At 39.2% G+C, this 12,935-nt stretch overlaps 1 protein-coding gene across 1 annotated transcript in view; it reads right to left on the bottom strand.

Annotated features, from left to right (window-relative positions):
• Window positions 1-12,935, bottom strand: part of EVC2 (Ellis van Creveld syndrome 2) — a 78,453-nt gene that overhangs the window by 43,116 nt on the left and 22,402 nt on the right. The window contains exons 7-8 of the mRNA XM_009328846.1: window positions 10,471-10,605; window positions 8,809-8,960 (exon numbers count right to left, since the gene is read on the bottom strand). Coding sequence (XP_009327121.1) covers window positions 8,809-8,960; window positions 10,471-10,605 — 287 coding nt within the window. The remainder of the gene's footprint in view (window positions 1-8,808; window positions 8,961-10,470; window positions 10,606-12,935) is intronic.

Below are 12,935 nucleotides of genomic sequence, written 5' to 3'. Positions count from 1 at the left end.
ACTAACTTCAAAAAAGTAAGTGTTTCAGTTTTGTGCAAAAACACTTAAATAGAAAGAAGGATCCAAAAAATGGGAGCTTTATGCTATAACATCTCCCTAATGACTGTCAGGCAGTGGTAAGAGGCTCCCCTTCATAGATTCACCAATGCATTACTAGCCTGTAAAATCCAACCCACGGGATTTATTTTTGTTTTAATTCCTGCTTCAGGTCCAGTAGCTCTGATTTAACTGAAGCATAGCTTCAGCTGTCTTTTGTGAGAAATATCTCATCTTGGTTTTCAAGCATCCCCTAATAGAGAACTAAACAACACTTTAATGAATTGTTCCACTTGATAATTCCTTTAAGATCTAAAAATGGTCACCTTATACTCAGCTTCAATTTGATTAGTTTCAAGTTCCAACTCTCTTTGTTTGCTGGAATAACAAGTTCCTTAGTCATTATTTTTCTGTTCTTCATGCGTGCACTGATAGATGGTGGTCACAGCACCTACTAACCCTTTCTTACTGAGGTGTGAAAGACTGAATTACTCATCTCTCTCCCTAGAAGGCAACACTTCACAGCTCCACCACATTGATACATAGCTCCTAACACAACATTTATTTCTTACCACAAACGCAGGATTTTTTTCAGCATGCTTTGAAAAAAGATTAAGCCATTCCTCACCCACTTCCTTACTTGTTACTTTTCCAGTCTTCTTCAGCAGTGATCCCAAGAATGAAAGCCAAAACCAAATATCATCACAACATTTCCTATTGTTATCTTTCCCTCAGTCTTCCCACAGCATTTCTTCCTATTTACTACAAGTCATTACAGACTAGACCTGATTTCATTTTGAGCAAGATTCCCATGCTCCTTCTTGCCCACAAAGAGAACTATGGTACCCAATTAATTCCACTCCTCAAGATCATGATGCCAAATGCAGGAGGAACAGTAAGTGTAGTTCACCTGACGCTCATGTGTCAGCAAGTGAGTGATGAGGCTGTTAAGATCTCAGGTGTATCATCTGTGAAGAAGGCAATGAAGCAGAAGCAGCATGTGAACTGTTCCACCAATCCAAGGGTAATTGCATGGAGAAAAAGTAATTACAAGCCACAGCTCTCCCAGGTCACATCCTGGAAGACAGCAGCCAGACCATTACCTTTTTTCAGTGGCAGCTGAAGAAAGGTTGCATCTGTAAAAATTTGAAATCTACCTTCCACGTGATGTGCTCTGCTTCTGGTCTGCCTCCTCCACACAGCAGCCAGCGGGAGTGAGACAACCTCATCACATGCACCAGAAACCTTGCTTCAAGCTCTTACTCCAAATGAGAGGTTGAGGGCAGCCTTAACAAACTGCATCAATATAGTCTTGGAGTCTTAGACACCAACAGTCAGTACAAAACAGGAATCCTGTACATATAATAAACCAAATGCTTTCAGACACAAGTCCATCAGAAGAGCAATGCTTACAATCATCCAGATTAAATGCGCAATGTTTTGTGACACCTAGGAAAAAAAAAGAATCCTAACCTGACACTGTGCCTCCTCAAACTCAGGTAGATTTAATAAGTTGCTTTAAATGCTCTGAACTCCGCTTATTACAGCAATTCATGTTTAAAAGATCTCACGTCTTTTCCTGAGCATATTCAACATAATAGAAACATGAAAGCCAATGAAGTACAGGTAGCAGATGGCAACCTATTGATAAAAAAGATCAAAGCTTCTGTTGGACAAAGCATGCAGAGAAAGGATGAGGACAGTACAAAAGGTAGGTGGTACAAAAGTGTCGGGGGAGGAAAGGTGAACAGACACAGAAAATTAAGCTGCAAACAGCAAGCGTAAAGATTTTTCACTCACTTGAAGAGGAAGAGGATTTAAAGATCTGTCAGAGAAGATCTGGGAGGGGAGAATCCCAGACGCCAAACACAGAGAAGCAGAGAGAGTGCCTGAGCATCTGATGTCTTCCACAGACCTAATAAAAGAATACAGGAAAGCAGCTAGTGTCAGGAAAGAAACAACTACATTTAATTTAAAAAAACCACACCACAAAAAAAGAAACCTCTCATTAACTACAAAATAATTGTGTCTTTAGGTCTTATTATTCAAATTAGAGGCCTGCAGAGGGAATTTCTGAACAGGAGAATATAATAGCGGCTGAATGTAACAGTCCTAAAATGAACTAATGGCTTTCTGACACATTTTTAAAACGAATTCAGAGTTCACAAAGATAAGAAACTACTGTGACACAACTTTCTGAAGTCTAAAGGGGAGAGAAACATCAAGCAACTCCCCTTCGGTGACATTTTCTCACCAAAACCAGAAAAACCCGTCATTTTCAGAAGACTCATCTCTCATCTGCAAATGGTAGCCAATTAGTAGCATATGTATTACAACAGCATCCAGAGGAGACTGGAGCCCTGTGGTAGCGGTTTCTGCAGCAGCATTCCTTCGTGATACACAGCGTTGCTGAAAAGCATTTAATTTAGGGCCATCTGAGGATGGTTTCTGTCTCCACTGTCCCAGGCGCCCCACTGCAGCCATGACCTGGAGCACCACTGCACAGGAGCTGCACCAGCTCCCGCTGGAGAGAGGAACACAGCTGGGAATGGACGGACAGACACACAACTGCCCCCAGCCCGGTGGCACCACTGCTACTGCCTGAGCCAGAGCAGCACATCTCCTGCACCCACAGGCACAATGCCAACGGGTCAGCTGCACAGAGGAAGGGAAAAGGAGAAGAAGAAAGAAGTGTTATGGTCTGTGTTGCCTTGTCACATTTCAGAGAAGTGAAGATGGAGAGAAGGTCAAACAGGGACAATCATACAGCTGAGACGTGAAACAGTATGTGCCAGTGCTGGCTTTAGTAACAGTAAGCAAAGAAAGCTAATTCAAGTGTAACGGGCATCAAAGGTCTTCAGTTGCAGATGTGGTTTGTTTCCTAAATCATCCATTTATTGAGGGGTTAGTAATAAAACATCAATAAGTTGGGATGTTTTGTTTTCTTTCTTGTTTTGGTTTTGTTGGGGGTTTTTTTGTTTTTAATTGCTGTGTCAATGCGGACTCTGTGTGCAGTGCCATAGCTTCCTCCCTTCAGTCTCTCCCTCCTTTTTTCCCTCCTCTGCTTCCCACACTGTCCTGCTGGGTCCAGTCACAACAGAGATTATAAACACTTCAGGGCAGGGATTTATGCAGGACAGCACAACGAGGTGCAAATCTTTGCAGGAGACCAAAACTGTGCTGAAGTAGAAGCAGAGGTAATGGCATGAGGTCTGAACGGCCACCAACAGCTACTGACTGCTCAAATTCTTCAGCCCTCCGGTGCCGGAGCAGGGTGTGTTGCCTTTCCCTGGTCTCCGCCTGCTGCCAGGCTGGGCGCAGCCCACCTGCGTTAGAGGAGGTCTGAAGATGCTCTGTGCTACACCAGTAGCTGTACTGGCCTGCAGCCAGCTCTGAACTGGGGGAGTTCATCCATCAGTCCTGAGACACTGTTATACAGCTAAGCGTAAACTCAGCACATCTGAAATGTGAGCTTGCAGAGAATACAGGACATCTCATCAGTAAATAAAACTGCTAAGAAGGGTATGTGATGATTATCTAAGGATGCTTTCACATGGATGAGTCACAGGTTAAGCTTAGCTCTCCAGAAACAGCAAAGATGCTGACAAAACCAGAAATAGGATTCTCATGATATATAGCCAAAAATTTTAAAAAACCCACAAAATTGAAAAGGATGATAAATTGAGCTGAGAGACTCTTCAGAAAAAAAAAAAAAAGATTAATGAAAACCTGCCAAAAGTCTAAGCACTAGATTTGGCAGCAGTTTCGCTACCAAATTCCTTTAACTCTTGTCCTGGTTTCGGACAGCAATATAAAGAGTAAAGGTATTTCAATTCTTAAATTAATCTGTTTAAAAAACAGCTGAAAAATCCTGCATTTAAGAGACTGAGAACCTCTGCTTTAATTGCAGAAAGTATGAAAACTGATAAATCAGTGATCTTCAGCAAATCCATTTAAAAAATACAGCTAGCTACAATACAGCTGTTGCAACAGAGCTCAGGCAATGGTGTTTCACTGAAAAACTACTATGCAAAAAGAGCATGAAAAAGACTCCAGTCCTGCTTCCAGTGAAGTCATCACGCATTTTACCACTGATTTTAAAAGCACCAACTTCAGCCTGGATACTAACAACAGCATAAATAAATATTATGGCTATATGCATTAATGCCTGAGGAGCTTCCAACTTTGCTGTGATCTACTCAGATTCTTCTAATCTACTCAGACTGGGTGAGTATTCAGATGACAGAAACAGTAGGAGATACCAATATTCTTTCAAAATGATATGGAATAAAGCATCACTAACAGCACTACTCTCAAAAGCAGACTGTTTTCTAGATGAGATAAATTGTTCTGGGTGGACAGCAGAAATGGCCTATATAATTCTGAACACTATTTCTTCATAGTTAGCCAACATCAAAGAAAAGTGCCATTTTTTAGATGAAAAAAGACATGTATTCATTAATTTCAAATGACTTGTTTTCTTCAGTTCCCCTGTCTTATGGACTCCTATCACCTATTAAGCATTTGAGTTTCTCTGATGGAAAAAAACATATAGTTTACACCCTTGTCAAGCTTATAACAGCATTCATAACACAGAACTACAAATGCAGGGTTTGGGGTTCATTCCATGCGTATTCACTGCATCTTATTGTTATATCCATGTGATTATTGTTGTATTCCTGCATTGTACATATTGCACAAAAACAGAGCAATGAATATGCCCTCCCTTCAAAAATTCTAAAATTTCAATTACACTTTTTAAAAGTTATGAAATACAGAAATTTAGCATCTCAATTTTTTTTTTTATACTAACAATGTAACTATTTCTCACCATTTTCTGTGTAGGAATATTCAGGTCTAGCTGCTATGACAATGTGATCTTTTATTCTTACTTTCCATTTGAATTCAGAGTTAAAAAACCCCCACATTTGCTCCCTAACAAATTAAATTGAGATGTATAGCAAGACATTTACATTTAGAAAGAAAAAGTGAACTTCTAATATGGTAGTAAGTTGTTTTTGACTTTTCTGTCAAGGCTCTCTGGAGACAGTTTGATCCTGTTCTCTAGTACATTGGCCTCAATGCCCTCTACCATCAGAAAAAAAAAATCAGCTGCGATGCATACACATTACTTAGTGATTTACCAAAATAATTGGCAGTATGTATTGTGTATCAGCAAGCAGGTTCAAGTTCAGCTAGAGCTTTGCCAAACTCAAGGAAGCACAGCTGTACAAAATGAAGATGAAAAAGAAAAGTTGTACTAGTGGAAAGCCATTTAAAGAAATTAAGTTGCCTTCAACATATCTGGATCTTCTGAGACTATGAGCATGGTCAGACTTCATCGCATTGGACACAAACCCAAACTGCTCAGCTCTCTTCATATTCTGTTCTAGACATACAGAAAAAGAGACCCACAACCTTTTGGAACATGATCTTATAGTGTGCACGTCAAATATTCAAATCATATAGCTGCTTCTCATTAGCATTCATTGCCAATGGGCCAATATTCAGGAATATACACAGTAAGGAACCTACTGAGAATAAAAGCCAAGCTATTTTGCTGCATAATGTACATCAAGGATATGACTTATTAAGACAAAACTCACAAAATAAGTAACTAAGAAGCTTCCTTATGAAATATTAAAAGTATGTTATGTTCTCTAGCCAATCCTCCTGACATCGCAAACTGTCTATACTCCAAAGATGTCCCTGTCCATAAATATTAAACACATGCTCCTAATGTATTTGCTAAACAAATTGGCACTGTCACTTCGTAAGAGACATGAACTATTAACATAGCTTTACGTCATAAAGAGGACAAAAAAGCCCTGTGGCTCTTACTTTTCTGAGTAATTTTCTTATTTGTGTCTGGACAAAAGAACAAAGCACCAGAATGATTCCAACCATGTTTACTATCACAGTGCAATTTAAAAAGAATATATCAATTATGTTGGCAAGCTTATACATATGCCATGTAGAGGAAATGACGCATAGCTGCACCAATACATGCAGAAGGAATTATCAAACTAGCATACAAGCAAGATGAAGTTGGTTGGTTGAAAATATCTGAAGTATCAAAAGCTCTCTAACAAAAGCCCCTATCCTTCTGCCTCCCCAAATAATAAAAACCAGGATTATGATGCTAAAATTCATACTGGTATACAAGACATGAAAAAATTGCGCTCAAAATACAAGCCCAGTTCTTACCCTCAGTATACTGCCACTCCTATAAGACAATACAAACCTCATGCCTCAGTTCCTTACAGAACACCCAACTATTCTGTTGGATGACACTAAATGTAATAAAACAAAATGCAATATTGTAGAAAAACTGATTGTGACCACAATTAGTAAAATGACAACATTTCATTCAAGCACAGAATCCATTCAAATTGACTGCAATTATCCATTAATAAATTACAAACACACGATCTTTTTTCTCCCCATTATGTTTTGCAAATTACTATCTTTAAAGCAGGTAATTCAGTAAAAAGAAGGATTACCCCATTCTGGTTTTAGCCTAGATTGCTGTCATAGAAGCTCCTAAGGCAATGGTACAGTATTTTATCTTTGTCTTTGGAATCAGCTAAAAACCTGGATAATGTACAACAGTTTATGAAGTACAAGACTAAAATGAAACCTTTAAGGAATATAGATCAGAAATTAAAGGACTGCTTTGCCCCAACTTGCAGAATGAATAAGGAATCAACATTAAGACATGAGAAAGCATCCTGAGTTAAATATCACATAGAAGTGTTAACGAGAGATAAAACACGTGGTGTATTATAGCTACTGAAGAAAGCAGAAACAATATTGCATGTACCTAATATAGGTGTTAAAGTAATGCTGTAGCCTTTATTCCCAACCAGCCTGCAGGATTGGGATTCATCTCGCTTACCTCCAGAACCCTACAGCTGAGCTAATCAGCCCAAGCTCCAGGCTTTAGGGTCAGGGGGCGCAGCAGCCATGTGACTCATTTTTTGGAAGTCTACTTTAGGATGAGAATAATCATACCCTAGAAGTGCCCTTTTTCACCCCTGGGTAAAAAAGGGAACTCAGAGCAACTTGGTGTAGGAGTTCACATTGCAGAGATCCTCGCTCAGTCAGATAAACTGCACCACCAGTAAGAGAGGAGAGGAACAGGTATGTTGTAATTGAATACACATATTCAATGAGTGCCAATAAAAAGAGGGAAAGAATAGAAAAAAATACGGTAAGTGCATCTGTGTGTCACCTCCTAACAGTAAATGCATCAGAAGGTCCAGTTTAAAACTACAAGAACTGAGAAGAATTGGGATAATCTAAATAGGGATCAGGAAGCACCCATTGCTAAAAGGTAGAGGCTGATCTGAGCCCTTCACAGTAACGTCTATCATCCTTTCAATCATCTTTCGTAGCAGGAACCACTGTAACTCTGGATGCCTTTGTGGTCCATCTACTATCCCCACCCTGGAAGACGGAAAAGGTAACTCAGAAGGTGAAGAAGGTTAGTGACTGTTCGCTAATGGGACTCTATTTATTCACTGCAATGATCTACCTCCTTAGAAGTAGAGAAAATAGAAACTGTGAGAAAAGAAGCGGAAACAAGAGACACATTTGTGCTAACTGTGTAAGAATATTAAAAAACTTTAGCCCCTGGATACATACTCAAACTAAGAAATGAATCCTGTTTTATGGGTTTAGAAATCCAGTTATAAAAATAATCCTATCCAAAGGTTTGCAAGAATATTTACCTTTCTAAACCACAACAGCATTTTTAATTATTTTTTTTCAAACTAGCTAGATATTCATTATCCCTGAAATAAACTAATACTAAAGCAAGTTAAAAAAATGTTTGATCCTGTTCTTCTTAACATTCACAAAATGATTTTCAGGGTAAGTCTTCTCAAAGCCTGAGCTGCTATATAGTTATAAAAGCAAGGACCAATGTGCAATTTACAGAGATAAGTATCCCAATTATCAAGGAAATGCAGGAAATAATAATGCTGTTAGTTAACCTTTAAGAAAGAAAATTACTTTCATGGTCCCGTAACTTTTCCTTTTCAGCTTCTACGGATTTTATAGTTGCGTAATACTGCCTGTAACCTGACTTGCCAGAAGCTAATGATAAGACTGAACAAACAAAATCTGCTCTGTCCTCACATCAGACCTTTTTATCAAATTCAGCTGAAGAACAGATGACCTTTAACAGCAGCATGTTTCTGTCAGACAGCCCTGACTGGCCTTTCAACAACATCAGGACAGTTTCTCTGCTCTACCCAGTGGTGCCTCCGACTGCAGCTATGTGGTACCTTTCTGGCAGCACTACGAACTCTCACTCCTTAGACTCTGATCCAGGTGTTTCCAAAATATGCTGCTAAACAGCAATGCTGGCACCCAGTAGGGGCTCTCTTTTCTAGGACAAAAGCCACACTTTTGAAAGCAGAATGTGTTCTGCTAGCAATAGTAGAATACACACTTTCAACACAGAAAAGTTTCCCTTTACCTAGTGAACCACGGAGAAGCAAAACTAGATGTTAATTTGGATTGGAAAACTTGCATGCCTAAGGCCTAGATAGACCTGTGAATTCTACAGGTAAAGCAATATGAAATATGACAATTTTCAGTTCCCACAGATGGCTATTTAATACAGTTCAAAAACCTAAGGTAGTGCAGTCACATGCATAAACAGATACTATGAAGAAAAATTAAAGGATAGATACTCAAAGCATGTTCAAAGGTACAGTTGATGATAAATGTATTAAATGTAATGTAATAGCAGTGAATTCTTACTCTTCTAAAGCCTGAAGCATGTTCCCAGATTCTTCAAAGGACAGAATATCGATGATTTGATCATTCATAATTATATCTTCACTGAAGAGATCACCTGAATTAAACTGAGAATGCTCCAGTTTGTGATTTTGACTGAGCTCATGCTGTACCTCCTAAAAAAAAAAAAAGTAAGCTTCAGATTATTAAAAAAAATTTACACTGAGTGTCTGATCTAATTTTATTGCAGGTAACTCTGGGTGAGAGAGTTCTTACTTATCATCAAACTGTATAGCTGGAAAGGGTATAAAGAGATGATGCAATTCAGATATGTATCTAAAATCAAACATACTACTTTTGTTTCAGGCTGAACTTTTTGTATAGAACAGATCCGGAATACAAATGAAGAAATTAATGGAGAAGACAGAACTCTACATTGACTTCAGCAGGCTTGTGAAAGCCTTCTAGGAGGTCACCTTCCACTATAAACTTTCTAGGCCAATTTTTTTAAAATTACCATGGTATACAAATTATATATGGCGAGATTACAGCATTACAAAGTGAAGAAAATGAAAAATTAATCCTATGAATGACGGAAGTGACTCAGTTCACAGTTTAGTGAGACTCCCTTGAGACTGAGAGCTAATAAAATTACTATACAAAACAACAGTATAAATATCTGATGCTAGGACCAAACTGGCCCTTTTTTATGGTTTCATTATCACAGCTTTTTCTGTAAAAAGAAATAAGGCACGCCCTTTTTATTTAAAGGGATTATTTTTTCAGGCCTAAAAGAAATAAAAATTGTTGATGGAGTAATTTTCAACCGCAGAAAATAAGGCTGGAAGTGATTTGTGAGCTCCTCTGGTCCATCCAGAGGGATGGGAGATCTACCGCCATCCCAGCAAAGGAGGGGTTCAAACCTCTGAGCACACGTCTCTTAGAGGACTGCTCCAACCACTGTAATATTCTGATTGAGGTCTCTAGCTGCCTCCCATTGAAGTGGTTCCCCTTTACATAAATACCTAAATAATTAATAGAAGCAAGGGCTGGAACTTGGGCCAACCTGATGAATGAGAGACTGTATTTTCTCTCGCCGGCCCAGTATGTACTGAAACACTTTCTCCAAACTAGCACAGCTTGGATAAAGGAACACTGAAAATGCTCCATCCCCAAACCCAACTGTTTTGCTTTATCACTCAAGAGATTAAGGCACATCCAAGGAACTAAAATCTAAATTCAAATCCCTGTTCCTGATAATCTGAAATACAATTTGGACCCAAGTCTGCTGTGCTCGAGGTGAGTGGTCTACTCCCTGGGCAACTCTCATAACCTACAGACATCCTGCCTCTCTCTCATTTTGGGGGACAAAGAGGAGGAAGGGAGGACTATGCAAAGAAATGAATAGCCAAAGGGTAATCCCCCTCCAGTCTGAAGCTAACATCCAGGTACTGACAGCAGTTCTTTTGATCAGATTATCATTCTTACACTCCCCACTAAATCTGATTGTGCTGAAGATCAGAGGTTGTAGAGATTACATTACCTGCGGAATACAATCCATCACTCGGTGGCTTTTTATTTATCTTCAAAAACTCTTTAGACAATCTGTATTAGTTAGCAAGTTATATCATCAGATATGATCAATGAAAAAATTTAAATAAAGTACCATTACAGACTATGACTCACCTGGTTTTTACTACGGAAACTCCATTTTAATATTTGGGTTCGGTAAACAATGAAAAAACCAGCACATGTCAATACAAGAGAAACAAAAAAAGCAATGAAGAACCCTGAAGCATGGATGGCATGGCTGTACGAAATCTGAAATTAAAAGACCGTATTATTAAAACTACATTTTAAATATATATAAAGATCAGACTCAAAATTTGTAACTGTAAGCAACATAGTAAATTATTTTTAAATGGCTTCACACAACTTCAGGGTTTCTCAGTATTGTTATAATTACTACATTTTTATTAATATTTTCAAACAAGTGTCTATTTTCCATAGGTTTTCAAGTCAGCATGGTTCGTTATGTTCACCTAATCCAAATTCCTGTATAACTCCAAGAAACAGAACTCCCACAGATTGAATTTTAGGTGCTGTGACTTCTGGGTGTCCTGTACTTAACAGCCTGTTTTCCAGTGCTGCCAATCTCTCCTAAGTCTCATTGAAATGAATGGCATTTGATGTTGCTCAGAGCCTCCAAAAAATCAGTTTAATGTTGGCTACCTTTAATTAATGGCCTTTTCTCTGTTCAATAAAACTCAGTAATCACCATAGGGAAAAAGCACCAATATCAGTTCAGAATAAGTATGTAACTGGCAGTTGACAAAACTACCCAATTTGCGTGCACCCTTGCAGTTTCTGCATGAGCCAGAGTCAGAAAAGAATAGCAGAGGCACTGGAACCACAAGCCAGCTAACAACTTTGTAGGCCTTTGACTTTAGCTCTTAATTTAATCTTTAAATTGAGTTGCATTAAAAATTAATTTTTACTTCATGCTCCATGTAGCAGAAGTTAATTCAGTGTTTGTTTAGTTCTTTGAGATCTCTGGATGAAAAACATAGCACAGCTATTAGTATAATGTTTCACCACAAACTAATCACTCTGCTGGGACTAGAAAGTGTAAATAATTAACATGCTGCTTGCAAGCTGGGCTTGGTTATCTCTTGGAGCAGAAACGTGAGAGCATTCCATGAAGTCAATGGTACTTCTGCATAGGAAGCGATAATCAAATGTGATCCACAATTTGAAAAGGATTTATTCCAATTTAACAGCAGAATTTTGTCCTTTTACTGCCTAGTTTTCCTCTCTCTCTGATATGTTTTTGTACACCAAAAATCTGTCATATCTCTAACTGAAAGGAACTGCTTCACGTCAGACTGTTGTTTCACAGGCTCAGCTCCTCAAAGCTGCTGGAGATGCTCAGCACTCATTGATTTCAACATGATTTCAGTTGAATCAGGTGATGGTGTAGTATCAAGGAGATCATCAAGACGTTAATACAGGCTACTATCTGGCACTTGCACAGTTCCAAGCAGAAGATCCAAGGTTTACTTCACAATATTGTACATATAGAATCAACAATTGCTCTGAATGACAGAGGTATGTTTGGTTTGGGTTTTTTGTTTTATAAAATCATAGAATGGTTTGGGTTGGAAAGGACCTTAAAGATCATCTAGTTCCAACCCTCCTGCCATGGGCTGGGATACCTTCCACTAGATCAGGTAGCTCAAAACCTCATCCAACCTAGCCTTGAACAATTCCAGGGAGGGGGTATCCACAACTTCTCTGGGCAACCTGTTCCAGTGTCCCACCACCCTCACAGTAAAGAATTTCTTCCTAATATCTAATCCAAATCTACCCTCTTTCAGTTTAAAACCATTAGCCCTCATCCTATCACTACATTCCCTGATAAGAAGTCTCTCCCCATCTTTCCTGTAGGCCCCCTTTGAGTACTGGAAGGCTGCTATAAGGTCTCCCCAGAGCCTTCTCTTCTCTAGGCTAAACAACCCCAACTCTTTCAGCCTGTCCTCATACGGGAGGCACTCCAGCTCCCTGATCATCTTTGTGGCCCTCCTCTGGACCCGCTCAAGCAGGTCTATGTCTTTCTTATGTTGGGGGCCCCAGAGCTGAACACGGTACTCCAGGTGGGGTCTCACCAGCGTGGAGTAGAGGGGCAGAATCACCTCCCTCAACCTTGTTTTTTAATGTGCTTAGTCTAAAATAATGAAACCCTTGAAGCACTTTGAGGTTCACTAAAATGTTTTAGGACTAAGTATTTATCTGAGTAAGCCAGCCACATGCTGAATTCCTTCTAATGCCTTTCAATATCTTTAAGTTTTAAATGGAAACAAGAAAGAAAAGAAAAAGAGGAGCAACACATTAATTTCCCAGTTCCATGTGTAATTACCAACACACTGAATGTTTTTTCTTGATGCAGCTTCCTACTACTTTGGCCAATTGCTTCCGTTACACTCCCCTATACCATGGCCGACCACTAAGGACACCCAGCACATCTACATCAGCATCAGTACCAGTTCTCTCCTCCTCTGACTCTGCACTGCCCCCCAGTTCCTTGCCACGAGCTCAGTTAAAGCTGCATCACTTTGCATCAAAATATCTTCATCTTGGAAGATCATTATGTA

This window comes from Pygoscelis adeliae, unplaced genomic scaffold (genome assembly GCF_000699105.1).
Source record: "Pygoscelis adeliae isolate BGI_AS28 unplaced genomic scaffold, ASM69910v1 Scaffold66, whole genome shotgun sequence".
Classification (NCBI taxonomy): Eukaryota; Metazoa; Chordata; class Aves; order Sphenisciformes; family Spheniscidae; genus Pygoscelis; species Pygoscelis adeliae.
This window is presented reverse-complemented; position numbering and strand designations above follow the sequence as displayed.